This window comes from Mustelus asterias, unplaced genomic scaffold (genome assembly GCF_964213995.1).
Source record: "Mustelus asterias unplaced genomic scaffold, sMusAst1.hap1.1 HAP1_SCAFFOLD_561, whole genome shotgun sequence".
Taxonomy (NCBI): domain Eukaryota; kingdom Metazoa; phylum Chordata; class Chondrichthyes; order Carcharhiniformes; family Triakidae; genus Mustelus; species Mustelus asterias.
The window spans coordinates 13,179-30,412 of NW_027590511.1; the positions used below are offsets into that span (position 1 = coordinate 13,179).

At 40.9% G+C, this 17,234-nt stretch overlaps 1 gene segment (V, D, J or C); it reads right to left on the reverse strand.

Annotated features, from left to right (window-relative positions):
• Positions 1 to 2,841: 2,841 nt before the first annotated feature.
• Positions 2,842 to 16,109, reverse strand: LOC144487053 (Ig heavy chain C region-like). The segment is given in 7 exon segments: positions 2,842 to 3,327; positions 3,830 to 4,138; positions 5,059 to 5,370; positions 6,332 to 6,631; positions 14,736 to 14,787; positions 15,567 to 15,865; positions 15,997 to 16,109. Coding segments are annotated over 7 exon segments (1,710 nt in total).
• Between the last annotated feature and the right edge of the window lie 1,125 nt (positions 16,110 to 17,234).

A 17,234-nucleotide genomic window follows, 5' to 3' on the forward strand; every position in this document is an offset into this window, starting at 1 on the left:
TCAGTTGATTTTTTGACAATTCGGAACTATCCCTTATTGAAGAATATTATCACTGATATCGAGGAACGTTCACTAATCAATGATTGTTTTCACAGATGGTTACTGATCTGTAAACTGTGAATGTTGTTGTTTAAGAGTTGGGATGTAATTTCCGATCTGTGCTTCTTTATGGTGGAAATGTTTAGTAGATCGTGAGCTTAATTCAGTTTCTCAACGTGTTTATCTGTTCATTGTACATTGGGATAATAAATCTGTGGATATCTCCATTAAAAAATCACGTTTAAATTTTACTTTCATCATTTGCCTACCGTTTGTATTGAAGATTTTGCATTTGTGTGCGTGTGCATGAGCATCTCGTGCTCTGCATTAATCTTTGGCTCTGAGTTAATATGTGTTTATGAGTGTTAATGTGCGCGTTCATTTGCCAGTGATTGTTGATTTGTGTAGTTGTGTGTCTGCATCTGTGCGCATATTTTATTCTTTTGTCATTGTGTATATATGACTATTATTGTGTGAAGTCTATGAATATATATTAATGCCACTCTTAATGCGTGCTATATGTCACTCTAATAATGTTTGTTTCCCTTTCTGTGGAGTTGCCGGCGTTGGACTGGGGTCGGCACAGTAAGTAGTCTCACAACACCCGGTTAAAGTCCAACAGGTTTATTTGGTTGCACGAGCTTTTGGAGCGTTGCCCCTTCATCAGGTAACTACTTACTGTTTCCCTTTCTGTGTGCGTCTGTTTCTCCATGAGTCTGTGTGCACGCCTGTTAACATGTCAGTGTATGTATACACGTGTTGCCATTCTTTATAACGGTGCGTTTATGTATATTTGTGTTTCGATGTGTGGTAATGTGTGCTATGATGTTCTGTTCTATGAGCATGTTAATGTTTGCGTCTACATGTTTGTGTGTAAATGTTTTGCTGTCTGTTCTTCTATATGCAGTCTGGTGATTTGTTTCTATGTATTTCCATATATGTTTGTGAATGTGTATAACATTGTGTGTCTTTATATCTATATTCCTATCAGCGTGAACGTGTGCTAATATATATATGTATTTATTTGAGTCAAAGTATGTGCTTGTGTATTTATGTGGGTCTGCATGCGTGTGTATCTGTCTGTATTGTGTCGATGCATATATGTGTTTGTGTTTGGGTCTGTACCTACTCACGTATGTGTATGTGTATGTACTTGTGTGTTTCATGTGTACATGTGTGGTTTGTACATATTTGATTATGTGTGTGTATGTTGTTGTTTTAGTGTCTGTTTGTACAAGAGCGCGTGTCTATGTGTTTGTATGTGTGTGTGTGTATGTGTGCGTCTGTGTGTGTGTGTGTGTGTGCGAGTGAGAGAGAGAGAATGGGTGTGTCCCTATGTATATTTGTGTACGGATGTGTTTGTGTATGGGTGTATTTTTGTGTGGGTGTATTTGTGTAAGTGTGTATTTCTGTTTGTGCATGTTTTGCCCATGAGTGCATTTGTGTGTGCATTCTTGTTTCTCTGCATGTGTGTTCGTCTGTGCAAGTATTGAGTGTACCTATGGTGTGTGAAAGTGTATCTGTTGTGTATTTGTGTGTTTCTGTGCCTGTATTTGAATGTGCCTGTCCCTATTTCTGTATATGTATGTGTGTGGGGGAATGTGCATGCGTTTGTGTGTGTATATTTACATGTGTCTTTCTGCATTTGTGTGCATATGTGTGAGTATGTGTATTTGTGTGTGTAGTTGTGCATTTGTGTCGATGTGTGTGTGTGTGTGTATGTGTGTGAGTGTGTGTGTGTGCGCTTATGTGTGTATTTATAATTGTGACAGTTTTGTGGAGTATTGTCAGTGTGTGTATTTTTTAGCTGTTGCTCCAAGTTTCACCGCAATCATTAACTGAAAATGATCCAAACAATACGAATAATGGAGCATATTTTCAATGTTTTGCTGTATGAATGTAGCTTATGTGAGTGGCACGGTGATATCAGGAGAACGAATCAAATCATTCATTGATGCATCTCGGAAGCATCAGGGACAGAACAGTGAAAACTGGGGAGGATTCAATCATTTGTTTCAATTTGCATTGTGGGAAATCACTGCCAGGACATGATTAACAGGAACAAGAGTGCAGAAACATTTTTAAATTATGTTACATAAGTATATATGCATCACATTGATTAAGATAATGATACTTCAAACTCTGCAGCAAATAAACCGGAAGCTAATTTGTACTGTTGGCAACTGGGTTCTTCGAGTAGAGAGCTGGTCCCTTCCAAACACGTTACTTGCGAAGAGGGAGGGAGTGAGCTCATAATTTCCCTCTCTCTACCCGGTGAAGCAATGTGCCTGATGGTTCTAACCACTGACGAGGTGGAGGTGAGTGGATTAAATAATGCCATTCCTCCTCTTTTCATTGAGGAAGTGGTGGTACATGGGTTAGCTACTGCTCTCCCCTCTCTTTGTTGGGTGAGTAGGAATCTGGTATGTTAACAATTTCACTCTCCCTCTCTCTCTGATGGGGGATTGTTGCTCCATGTGTGACCCTCACTTCAGTTCCCAGTGGGTGTGGTGCAGCAGCTTAAATATGACATCAATGGTAAAGGCATGGACAACGAGAGAAGCAGGAACACCGAGATCTAAATGTTGTGTTTGTTTGTCAGAAATGTTGAATTTGTCAGATTTCTCCTCAGTGGGAGGAAAGTCGGTGAAGATATTTTGCAGAATACTGTAATGAATGTGCTCTACTCTGTCTCTAACCCAGGGTGTATCTGAGCTGGGTGCACTGGTTCAACAAGGCTTGGGCCCGAGACGTGAAAATACCTGACTCAAACCAAAGATACATAGTGGAAGTAAAATTGAAAACCAATCAATTAAGCAATTGGGTATTTCATTTATCGTTGGAGGAAAAAGATTTTATTCTTTTTATTGAAGTTTTTAATGTAACCGAGTGATTCTCATTGACATGAATTAACGGTGTCCATCAGTGCAAGGGAAATGTTCACAAAACTGGGTTTACCGCTGGATTTGTCAACTGTTCTGTTGATGATCTTCAAGGGGATGGCTTCATGTCCCACCACACAGGAGTAAGAAGCGCCGCTGGACCATTCCTCTGCTGCAATGGATAACAGGCTGTACATGAAGAAGGAACTATTCCCGCTCTCCGCCACCACCTCGGTGTTCCTGTAGTTCCCAGGATTCACCGGCTTGTCGTTGACGGTCCACTTGACGAAGATCTCTCGAGGGGAGAAACGTCTCACTAAGCAGCTGAGGGAGACGAATCTCTGAGCGGAGACTTCTTCTGCCGAGGGCAAGAGGACAGAGACGAACGGTTCCCGCGGATTTGGATCTGCAGAAAATGTACAATAAATGTCAATAAACTGGAGAATTCTGGAGACAATAAAACTGCTGGCTCGATATCAGAAAAATGTGCTTCGTTTCGATTTTCAATGTTTCCATTTTTGACTTCCAGTTTGGAGCAGAGGTGAACACAATTATTTTCTCAAATAACTCAGGTGGCTGGACTGGGAAGTTTCAGAAATTTTACAGCACAGAATCAGGCTATTCAGGCCCAACTGATCGGCTTTATTTTTGGTTTTCTGGTTTTTATGCTCCACATCAGGCTCCTCCTTCGTTATTCGATCTAAACCCAATAACATCGCCTTCAGTTCACTTTTCATTCATCAACACATCAAATTTCCCCGTAAAAATATCTACAACCCCCAGTTTTTAGTTAGTAGAGTTTCCACTCAGGGGACACCATTAATGCACTGAATACTGAATATTGACCAGTACACTTACACTGGAAATAGATATAGTGACGCATTTATTGCTTCAATCTCTCAGCTCACCTGTTTCCTTGTGGATGGATTTTCTTAAAGGAGTCGGCAGATCCTGATGGCTCACCACGCAGTCAAACACAGCCGTACTCAGCCAGGCTTGTGTCGAGATGTTTAAGTTGCTGACCACGCTGTCAGGATCCGCTCCAGGCTTTTCGGCAATCTCTGATTTCAAATACTTCCTGTCTCGGATCCAGGACACGTTGACTCCATAGGGAGCATGAGAAATGATGCAGGTTAAGGTCACGGTCGCCTCCAGTAAGACCTGTTCTATTGGTGGTGGCTGTATCGTCACTGTGGTATCAGGGCACTGGGGAGGATCTGTGAATGAAAAATGAAAATCAACCCTAGTTCCCTCTTCAGAAGCAGGACAGCAGTCTTCAGCCTGAAGGAGACGAAGTTGCCTTCGAGATATCAACCTCTAAGTATCACCTTTCAACCTCTATGGAGGATGGAAAACCAGCCTGCTCTGTGAAATTATTCTCTTTTTGTTCAAGTATTTTAGCAGCGGTATCATTCTCATGAATCAACATTGCAGTATTCCCCAACAAATATACCATTCCTGAACTCAGGAACCAAGTACTGGCAGTTAGTTTATAAGTAGGGTGGATGCACTTCCCAATATTTTACCCCTATGCTGTGACCTGTGAAACAGTCCGACACCGACTCTCTCTCCAAACCTTACCAGCTGTCTCAGGAAAAAGCTGACATCAAGACTAGCTCGCTCACTATGTTACTTTAAAATGGAAGGGAACACTATTTCAAGGGGAGGCAGTGGCATGGTGGTGTTGCCAATTGTCTTGTAACCCAGGGCACGACTCTGGGGACACAGATTCGAATCTCACCACTGCAGGTGGTGAAATTTGAATTTAGTAAAAATCTATAATTAAAAGTCAAATGATCATCATGAAGCCATTGTTGTAAAAACCCACCTGGTTCACGAATGCCCTTTAGAAAAGTAAATCTGCTGTCTTTATCTGGCCTGGCATGCATGTGACTCCAGATCCACAGCAATGTGGTTGACACTTAAGTGCCCTCAGGGATGGGAAATAAATGCACATCTCATGAAGGAATAACAAAAATTGCTGTTGTGATGAAATTCTGAATGGGGCACTGTCCTAATGCAGCAAACCACATGACAGCAAATTAGAAGTTGTTCTATCTTTGTACTAACTTTAATAGATCCCTAATTTCGATTAACATCGGAATGGTATATTTTATCCTCGGTTTGAGTCTCTTACCCAGAGATCCGCTGATGTTCTGACTCTGGGTGAATCCTTGATGAGTGACCTGGCAGGTATAGACTACTTTGCTGAACCATTCCTGAGCGGAGACTGTCAGCCGACTGCTGGCCGAGAAGTTCCCGTTCACTTCACAGGCGGGAGAGGTGACAATTCCTGAATCCATGGGTTGTCCATTCTTCAGCCACTTCACCGTCATTGACTTTGGCTGGAAATCGATGATTGAACAGACGATGGTTGCAAATTTTCTGGTGGTGATTTCTTCACTGGAACTCACGGTGAGGATAACGGTTGGGGGGAGAATGCGTGGGCCTTCAACAAACAAATGTTCAGACGTTACTTGAAGATTCAATTGACATCAATTAAAATTAGTTCTTTTATTTGAGCACCATAGCTGCCGATTTGAGAATCATATCCATGGTTTGGTTGAATTGGCAGGGAAATGGCGAATGGAATTCAACCGTCAAAAGCGCCACACAATGCATTTGGGGAGGGAAAACAAAGCAAGGCAATAAACTGGAATGTTAAGAGGGATTGAGGAAATGCAAGACCTTAGAGTGCATGTCCACAGGTCCTTGTAGATGGTAGGGCAGCTGGAAAAGTTGATCAAGAAAGCATATCAGATTAGTTCCTCTGTTATGTGAGATATTGAATGCAAAAACAGTGATACAATGATGGAGCTGTATAAAACGCTAGTTAGGCCACGTGTACAGTTCTGGTCACCACGTTGCAGGAATAACGTAATGACTCTGGAGAGAGATGAGGTTTACAAGAATGTTGCCAGGGACTGAAAATTGCAGCCATGAGGCGAGATTGGATAGGCAGGGTTTGTTCTCTTTAGGAAAAGAGGAGGCTGAGGCGTGACATAATTGTGGTTCACAACAAAAATAAGGGACGTAGGCAAAAATAATTCATTCCCCAAGTGGAGGGCTCAATTACCAGGGAGCATGGTCATTTAAAAGGCATCTGGGTCTGCATCTCAAGTGCTTTAAGCTGCAATGCTACGGAGCAAGGGCTGGAAAATAGGCTTACTTTGTCAGGCTCGTTTATTTGTTCTCCATTTTGGCCAGCACAGACATGATGGGCCAAATGGCCTCATTCTGTACAGTAACATTTCTGTTGTTCTTTGGTTCTGAGCAACTTTTCAGTCAGGAGGCACTTACCTGGATTTTGCATAATTCAATTTTTCAGAGTGCTACAGATCAGTTATAACTAAAGCCTTATATAGTTCAATCAGAGCGTTCCTGTCTTGCCCAAGTTCCACAACACTTACATTGCATTCCAATGCTCTTGACCGAGCTGCTGTGTCGAACCTCACACTTGATTTTGCTGCACTCTCCCTCTGACTGGGTGATGGTTAACTGGCTGCTCAAGGTGTAGGTTCCCTTCGCGTTTCTCACTGATGGATAAGTCTTAAATCCAGTGGCGATCAGCTGCCCATTTTTCTTCCAGGTCAGTTTGGAGACATCTGGAGAGTAGTCCATCGCCAAACAGCCGTAGGTGATGGAGCCAGCGGAGTTGTGTTGCTGACAGGAAGAGACGAGGCTGTAGAGAGTGGGCGGAGACGGTGTCGCTGGGAAAGAATAGTCGATTCAACAAGTTAGATTCTTACCTGCGTTTATTAATTAATCAAACATATTTATACAAGTAAGTTTCTATATTAGGTATAGCTCTTGCGGCTAAAGGGATCAATGGATATGGGTAGTCGGCGGGGTCAGGACATTGACGAGCCGTGATCAAAGTGAATGGTAGAGCAGGGTCAAAGGGCCGAATGGCCTACTCCTGCTTCTATTTTCTATGTTTCTACATCACGATTTGTCTAGAATTATGAACTTAACTTAATATTTCCCGATTAAGACCTACATACACCTTTCAGCTTCTGTTACTCCTATCATTTGAGAATCGCCATCTTTGTAGAAACTCACATCAATGTCTCGACCTCTATCAGGTTGGAAAGACAAAAACATTTTGATGTCATTGTAATGACATACCATTCATTGGATTAACAGAGAAGAGTAAAGAGTTTCTCCATTACTTCAGGCACTACCTATTTTTCAAACAACAGGACTTTGTGATGAAGAAGTTGTCTCTTCATTCATATCAGCCACTCGCCTGATGAAAGAGCTCCAAAAGCTCACGATTCCAAATAAGCCTGTTGGAGTTCAACCTGGTGTTGTGAGACTCCTTACTGTGCCCACCCCAACCTAGCGTCGGCATATCCACATTGTAGTTTTGGCTATTGCCTGTGTTCAAACTAACTGATGCCCCTTCCTCTCTCCAACTCACTGCCTCTCACTCCACAAAATGAAGATTAGTGACTTTGCTTCAAAACTACCTTCGGAATGAATACTTACTGAATGACCAGGAAACTCTCAATGTGATTACAAATTCAAATAATTGCAACATTGACTAATTGAAGGGTCATACATTAATAGCAAGAGTTGGCCATTCGGGCCCTGACGTCTCCTCCATTATTCGCTGAGATTACAGATGATCTGGTTGTGGTGCTAGCTCTATTTTGCACATCCTCACTCCGCCCGTCGATCACCCACTCTCTGCCCATTTTCCCGACTCTCTGCGCTTTCCCCTGGCTCGATGGGCTGAATGGCCTCCTTCTGCACTGTAGCATCCTATGATTCTACTCTATGGTGTCAAGGACAGACACTCTGACGTATGTGAGATCGAAAGTGTGTGTGAGAGAGAGAGAGAGAGTGTGTGTGTGTGTGTGTGTGTCTGTGTGTGTGTGTGTGTGTGTGTGTGTGTGAGAGAGAGAGCGATAGGGAGAGATAGAGGGAGAGAGAGGTAGAGAGAGAGAGAGAGAGAGAGAGAATGTGTGTGTGAGGATGCCTGTGAATGATAGAATGCGTTTGCACGTGTGTGAGACAGTGGGCTGTGCGTGCAAGAGGAGAGAGTGTGCGTGAGAGAAAGGATGTGTGAGATAATGTGTGTGTGTGAGACAGAATGTGTGTTTGAAGAGTTATTCTTTGTGTGTGACAGTGTGTCTCTTCTTGAAAATGTATGTGTGTGGAGGGGCGGGGAGAGTGTGTGTGGGGAGTCTGTGTGAAAGAGTACTTCTGTGTGTGAGTGTGTGTATGTTGATGTGAAAAGGAGTGTATCTATTTGAGATACACGATGTCTGTGAAAGAGAGTGTGTGTGCTTGAGGGAGGGTGTGTGTGTGGGAGAGTGTTGTGTTCATGTGAAAGACAGTGTGTGTGAGAGGGAGTGCCTATTGGAAAGCAAAATAATATGTTCATCAGTGTGTGAAACTGTGCATGGGATGGCGTGTGAGTGCGAAAGATGTGTACAATGTGTGTGGGAGATAGAAGCAATGTGGGGTGTTTGAGTGTATGTGTGTGTGTGTGTGTGTGTGTGTGTGGAGGGGCGGGGAGAGTGTGTGTGAGCGAGAAAAAGTGTGAAACTTAGACAGAATGGATGCGTGAGTGTGTGTGAGTGAAATGACTGTTGAGAGAACATGTGTCTGTGATAGGTGGAGTGTTTAAAGAGCGATACATTGTATATACATGTGTGTTCGAGTGTAAGAGAAGGAGAGACTGTGTGAGAGATTGTGTGCGTGTGAAAGAGAGGGTGTTTGTGAGAGACAGGGTTTGAGAGCAAGATTGTGCATGTGAGACAATGTGTAAGGGGGAGGGTCGGGATGGCGACCTCCTCGTGAACCTGCTCCTGGGCCTGGCGAAACGCGCCATTTACCGGTCCAGGCTGCGGGCGATCGAGGGGGCCGTCCATCCTGACTGTCTTCCCCTCTACCGCGGCTACGGTCGCGGCCAGGTGTCCCTGGAGAGGGAGCATGCGGTGTCCACGGGCGAGGTTGACGCTTTCCGCGCCCGCTGGGCACCGCAGGGGTTGGGGTGCATTATTGGCCCTAATAATCACATTTTAATTTGATGTTTTTAAGTTTCCTTTGTACTTTGATTTCTGTTCGGGCTGTTCCCCCTCCTTTTTGGGGAGCTGCCCCTTTTACTTTGTCCTGATTTAATCTGAGTTTGTTTACTTGGTTTGGTTTGACCTAAAAAGAGGACAATGTGTAAGGGAGTGAGCGTGTGAAATAGAGAGAAATATGTGCCTGTGTGAGAGAATACATGTGCAAGTGTTCGTATGAGTGAGAGAGGGCATCGGAATGTGTGTGAGACGAAGTGAGAGTGTACGGAAGAGGGAATGTGAGAGGCATAGTGCATGTGTGTGTGAGAGAGCGAATGTGTGCGCGAGACTGTGCTTATGGGAGAGACTGTGTCTGTGTGTAAGAGTGTGTGTTAGAGTGTGTGCATGTTCTATGTTTGTGAGAGAGTGATTGTGAGAGAGCCAGTGTGTGAGAGCAAGAATGTAGAGGTGTGAGATAGTGTGCGCAAGAGAAATAGAAATATGTGCGTGTGTGTGTGTGTGAGAGAGAAAGAGATGCGTGTGCGAGAGGAATTGTGAGAGAGCGTGTGGAGAAATGTGAGACAGCTTGAGCGTGTGTGACAGAGAGTGGGAGAGAGTCCATGTGAGAGTGCGTGCGCGAGGGTGTGAGACTGTGCTGATGTGAGAGTGTGTGTCTGTGTATAAGAGAAAATGGGTGGGTGTGTGGGGATGTGAGCGCTTTTGTGGATGGGGATGTGAGAGATTGATGGAGAGAGCGAGACGATGTATGTATTTGTATTGAGAGAGTGTATGTGTAACGTGAGAGAGAGAATGTGTATGGGTGTGTAAGAGAGACCGTATGAGAGAGAAAGTAAGTGTGAGTATGTATGTGTGTGTGTGTGCATGTGTGAGAGAATATGAGAGTATTTATGTGTGTGAGAGTGTGTGATGTGTATAAGTCTCTATTTGGCTGATTCAGTCTGGAAAAGCACACTCACTCCACACATACTCACCCATTCACACAGTAAGTGGAAGTGACAAGTGAGCACAATACGGAGCGCGGGCTAAGGGTTGGAAAAACATTTAAATCTTTCGCAATCAGTCGCAATTGAATAATTCACCCTACTCAATGAGGGAAACCTGTAAAAACTCAAGAAATATGACACAATCCAGGGCAAAGCCACCCACAAGATTATCCGCCCCCTCATTCACCCTATTCGCTCTCTCCATCACTAACAAGCAGTGACAGCAGTGTGTGTTATATACAAGATGCACTGCAGCAACTCACCAAGGCTCCATAGTAAACACTGTCCAAACCCGTTGCCTTTATATCCTAACAGGATAAGGGCAGCAGCCACATATGAAGACTACCACCTGCAAGCTCCCCTCCAAGACACACACCATCCTGACTTGAAACAATACCTCAGTTCCTTCTGGGTCAAAATCCTGGAACTTCCACCTAACAGCACGGCGGATGCCTGCAGCATATGGATTGCAGTTATTCAAGGATGCTTTATATCAACACTTTCTCAAGGAACAATTATTGATGATTAAAACTTCTGGCCGAGCAAATGACTCTAAAATGGGTTTAGAAGATTAAAAATAAGATGCAAATGAATTTGACCCTTCAACTGTCATACCAAACAGGTCATGGACTGCTTTACTACGGAGCACAATATAGTAAATCTCACTTTGCATTTGCTCATCGAACATTCCCAAGGCCGGTACATCACTGGTTAAAAATCATCCAAATCTCCCTCTACAATCTGACGTTTCTGCTCTCTCTGATGGTCACAATATGCTTTAGGGATCTCATTTCTGAGACGCCGAGCCAAACATCAAGTCAAACTGTCACATTTCTCACAGATACAAGTTTATTGAAGAAATAAATCAAATTTCACTCCCTGAAATACAGCAGAAGGAACCAGAAGTTTTACAACCAGTCAGGCAGATTCCTGGTCCCAACACAGTGACCACGCGCGCAGAAACAGAACAGACACAAACGGTGCAACAATCGATTTCCCAGCAGGTAGGTATGATCAATCTGTCAATTTAATTCAAACTGTTTGATTCTAATTGATCAATGATCAATTTGCAACAGAAAATCAATAACCTCTTTTAAATAAAACTGATATTCATTTCAAAACTCCTGTCGATTTTAAATTAAGTCTCTCTGTCTGTCTCACTTCTCGAAAACTATGTAAAAATGTAATTTCGCTGAAAATTAGGAATCAAAAATAACAGATTCAGGACAGTTCAATGTCCCCGACAGAGATACAGTGACACAGTAAGGATTAAATAAACCAAGAAACATTTACATTGAAAATCATTACCTGATTCGATCGAATTTCTTAATTAAATGTAATCAACAAAATATTCGAGATAAAACACCTTATCGAGCTAAGCATAGCTGATGAAAGAAAGGTTTTGTCTCTTAATTCATTTTCGATACAATTAAACATTCTCTGAAACGGATGATACTTTGCACGCCCGTGCATTATTCAAGGTATTTTGTTTTGAATTAATTAGCACCAATATTATATTTTGTTTTGTTAATTGCCGGTTACTTTTCCTGTTAGCTGATTTGTACTCCCTAATAAAATCAGTTTTCAATCATTCAAAACTTTCCCTGCCTCGAACATTGTGAAGTAATTAGGTTCCAATTAAATCTTAAACAATAAACTTCAAATTACTGAATGGAAAAATTCAGACATCTGTAATTCATTTGCTTAAATCGAATAACATTGTCATGTTTTTTCATTTCCACTTTTACTCCAAATGCCTTATTATAACCTGCAAACGTGTTAAGAATGCATGTTTCTGAATTTGTATATACTGTAACGGCCTGGCAGTTTGAGGTCAATGAAGCTGCTTCCTAGATTTAATAATTTGGACCATCCATATAATTTAATTACTGAACATATTGTTTAAATTAAGAAGTTCTGAATTAAACAATGAAAAACACAATGAGGACAATTGATTCAAATCCTCTGCAACACTGAAACATGATGCACAAAATAAGTCGAGACTTTTTCTTCAGTATAATATTTAATACTAATTAAACATAATGCTCAAATAGAATCAATTCTTCCATTCTGTCATTTATTCATCCAATAATTCTATTCTATGTTCAGCAGTAATGGGAGACAGGATGTGATTATTAAATGCAGAGCAAATATTACTAATATAAAAATATTATAATATTATAAAAATTAATTATTTGAATTTCAAGTATTAAATTGCAAATCTCTAGCCAGTTTCTGTTGACACCTTACGACAATTCAAACACCATTATATGAACAATTGTTTAGTGTTAGCGAATTCCACCTGTCAGAAAACTGTGTTCACTCTGTCACATTTATTTAAACTGCGGGATTCTAATTGATCAATTTTCAAACTACAACAAAAATCAATAACTTCTTTTAAATTAAACTGATATTCATTTCAAAATTCCCTTCGACTTTTAACTATTTCTCCCTGTCTATCTCAAATTTCGAAAACTAGGCAAAAAAAATATTTTTTTTCTGAAAATGAGCACATCAGATATAACAGATCCAGGATAGTGTAATGTCCCTAACAGAGATACAGGGACGCAGTAAGAATTGTAATTCATGATTTACTTTAATCTGCAAGCATCAGTTAACATGAATAAAATGCTCAAATACATATTTGTTTTATTTTTTCCGATACCAGTTTGTTTTATCCTGACAAGGATGTTTAAACGCAGTTTGTTTTTTTCATTTAGCTCGAAAAACTGTAACCGCTCAGGATCACCGAGTTGAAACAATACAGAAACAATTGAGAAACACCAAACCATTTCACAAATTTTGGGATGAGATTAGTGATTAATTACCTCTGCATCCAACTACAAATTACTTGGAAGGAATGCTGCGCCTGCACAGAAACAATGTAATAATCGGGCACAAAAATTGCCAAATAGCGTTTTATTGCCAATTATTCTCCAAAACTCAGATTTAAGTGAATGCGAACTTCATCGGGGATATAACAATTAATGCAAAGTATCTTGTTGAACTGAGCGCTGCTGTGGAAACAGCATGTTATCATGGAAATAGTTTCTGGAATTATCACAAAATATTTCCAGCCGAGAAACCTTTCTGGTCATGTTAATTGTATGCAAAGCACAGCAGAACTATTAACGCCGATTAATGCGAAATGATATTAATGGAAAATAATCTTTTGTGAATATGTAGTTATGTTACCGATTAATAACAGTTTGATTTATATTAATTTTACTATCAAACTTGTTAACGAGAAGTTTCTTTTTGCAGCAACTACTTAGTGTCCGATTGAGCGTTGTAAGACATGATTTATTTTAATTTCTAAGTTAGTTAAAATTTATTAAAATGCTGTAATACCTTTATTTTATTTATTTCACAACCTGCTTATTTTCTCCCTACAAGGATTTTCAAACTCATAGATTATTTGCATTTAACCAGAAAACGTGTAACCGCTCACTGCCACCGAGTTTAAACAATGCAGAAACACCAAAACATTTCACACATTTTAAACATTCTTAGTGACCCAACAACAGAACCTCCTCAACAGAAACACACCAAAACACATCAATGAGGGAATGAATCCGTTTCACGGGGACGCAACTCAATTATCCATTCAACAAAATCAAAAATATGATTGCAAGGAAATCTCAATATTCAATCCGGCAAACCAGCTCGTCACCAAATATATGAATGATTGAACTAAACAGAAATTTGGAATAAGAGCAATAGCATTGCGAGGAGGTGGAATATGTCCAACAAATTAAAATTGAAATTTTACCACATTCTATTCATATTGGGTCATATTTCAAACAGATTTCAAACATATTAAAATATTGGGTGGGTAAAAGCTGCAGCCGTCAGATGCCACCGAGGTTAAACATGGCATGTATCCCAAATTGTGAATGCTGTGGTAAACTATGTTTTGGACGAGTGGCATAAACCATGGTTTGGTTTAACCTGCAATTATCAGCTACGATTTAAAAAAATACAAATACAATAAAGCCTGCCTGATTTCTGTCTGCAGGCACGCGTCAAGTAGTTTAAAACCCGCAGACTGTTTGTATTCAATCACAAAGTGTGTAACAGCTCAGTGTCACCGAGTGGAAACAATGCAGAATCTCCGAACCATTTCACAAATTTTACTTATTCAAAGTCACCCAGCCAGACAACCTCCTCACCAGAAACACGCAGCACTGAGGGACTGAACCCCGGTTCATGCAGAAGCAGCTCAATTCTACAAACAGTTGCAACAGAATCAAATTTCACATTGGCAGAAAATCTCAATTTAAAATCCAGCCAATCTGACCATCACCAAAGCAACTAATGATTAAAATAAGCACAACAATGAGATAACAAAACCAGATTGTGATTAAGCGGAACATGTTCGCAACATTAAAGTAGAAACTTTAACACATTTTGTTAATATTGGGTTAGATTTCAAACACTTGTGCAGTAGATGGTGCAACTCGCAGCCACTAGATGTCACCGAGATTAAACATTGAAGAAACGCCGAACTGTTTAACAAAAGGAATGCATTTAAAGTAACCCAGCCACACAATGTCCTCAGCAGATAAACACCAAATCACAACAAGAGACTGAATCACTCAGTATCGCCTTTTGTCAATTAACAGTAGAATTCTATAACCCCCATTTTAAGCAGGATCACATGAAACATTGTAAAGATTTTCAGCACAGAATCCACCAAACTATATTACATTGAACGAATGAATTAATAAAATCGAGAAAAAGTAAAAAACAAAAACTCAAATAAAACACTGACTAAATAAATGCATGGTTCTTACCTGCAGTCACCGTCACCATGGTCCCTTGTCCCCAGTAGCCCATGGCGTCACAGTGTCACATTCTCTAGGCTGGGTCATACAATAACCATCTCTGCACAAAATAGACAGAAATCCATCAGTATTTTAAAAATTCACAAGCCAGAGGGAAAGCAAATCACTGCATGTTCATGAAATTATTATTGCACTGGTGGATACCGTTCGCTCTTCGTAAATAACCTTAATGTTTTATATTTCATAGAGGATCACATGATCAAGTTACTGAAAACACCAACTGATAATCAAATAGTTATCATAAATTTTCCATATTAATTCTCGCTATTTGTGTAGTGCTGGGACATAAATAATACAGCACTGTAAACAATGCTGGATTGGAAAACAGAGCACTGCCCCAGTCTCGGTCAATTAGTGCTGAGGGGTTTTTGTATTGACAGTAACTGCTGTGCCACCCAGTTATCACAGTGAGACACAGCATGACAAATACTGTGCCCGACTGCTAACTGTTTAATTTCACTGCTGTCTCAAAAATCTGATTCTGCCTCATCCACGAGCGAATGAGTGAGATATTTCAGCTTGTCCTGGTCATTGTATTTATAAAGGGGATCGGAATGCTTTTAAACTCTCTGTGTAGATTTAGCATATCGGTAAATATAGATTTTATGGGAAGATTTTTATACCTTTTCACAAACTAATATTACTTCCACACATTATTTCACTGAAGCTCGTTTACTTTGAAACTCCTGCTGTGGTACTGATCACCAATTTGAGCAATCTCTTTCCATGAGGTTTTTGTATGAGGATGTCGCTGTGCTCAGCACTGTGATCCCACTGTAGTGCACAGTAATAGATGGCGGTGTCTTCGGTCTTCAGCCTTGTCATCTCCAAAGAGAAGATTTTGGTTGAAGTGTCTTTAGACGCACTAAATCGATCCTTAATTGCTGGGGCGTAGCTGTTGCTGGATGAACTATAGTAGCGAACCAGCCACTCCAACCCCTGTCCTGGAACCTGTCGGATCCAGTACATGTTATAGCTGCTAAGATCGAAGCCGCTGGTTTTACAGGTCAGTGTCAGGGAGCCTCTGGGACGCCCGGTCTCTGCCTCTGGCTGAGTCAACACAACCTCCGACTGGACACCTGTAAAAATAGTTGAAAAAACACGAGGATTAATCCTGGTGTAATGATTTTTGACTCGGGAATATTACAGAGATGGACTAAAACTGAGACAGTAACTGTGGGAGACTTAGACAATGAAAATAACTACTCACCGGATAAGAAAGTCAGCAACAAACTGAGAGAAATCGCCGACCTCATCCTTCTGGTGATTTGGGGGAAATGGTTGTGTCAGGAACTCAGTGAACAAACCAACTCCCGGACTGTTGGATTCCGGTCCCAGTGAGCGGCATTTAAATACCCGGCAGAAGGGGGCGGCTTTCCAGGCGCCGCCTGTTGATTCCCTGCTGGAGGCGGCGACTGGATCCAGGTCCTACCTTCCACACCCCCAACAGAATGGACTTCCAGATTTACAATAGGTTAATATTAAAATGGGCATTTTATCTGTGTCGGGATATTTGTTTGGCTGAGTATGTTCATTGTATTGTCTCCATTATTTCTGATGGTGATATTGCAGTTCATCATTTCTTTATTTAAATAACTGATTCCATTGTAAATATGGTGATTTTATTACCACGCCGCCAAGAAGAACACAAATCTGAAAATGATGAAATAACGTTTTTGGAAAATAAAGAGACCGTCAGTCTGTGTTGCGACAATTCCGGGTCTCTGTCACATCACAATAATAAAGCATCATTTATCAGAAGAATTCTTATCGATTTCTGTAACTGAATGCGGAGTATGAACAAAGTGATTCTATTTACAGTGAGGATGGCTTTCACTGTACAATTTGGGTTTGGAGATGAGAAGAAACTCTCACACAATACAATGTTTCTCCTTATATTTGTCAAACTGCACAATCTCGAAGACAGCCCTTTGAAAATAATAAGAATCCCGCCTTCCTGATAACTAAGTAGTGAGTTGACAGAGAAACATAAATTTAACATCGACTTTTGACAGAGAAGCTAATGAATCGGAACGGACACCGAGATCATTAAAGTTCTCCTTCAGCATCCAAATCGTGGCAACTCACTCTATTGGCCACCGGCTGTCTAATATTCATTGGTATTGGGAACACAAGATATCAGGGCTTTGCTGCACATTGCACAATATCACAAGAATAAATGTTTTACCTTCCATTGAATCAGGTTATGAACTGATCATTTCTCCACTCATTGCAGCTATGAGAGGAATTCTTCAATAACAGGAATCAGATTATACTGTACAATAGAACACGGTGTAAATCAGGTACAAGAGACGCTGCTGTTTAAATAGGGGGCAAAACTTTCAGAATATTCCAGGAATCCCTGTTGTTCATGTCAGTTTTATGATGTTCTTTTAATATTATTTCGATGCATTTTTGCCATTGCTCTGATCTCAATTGACTGGGGAA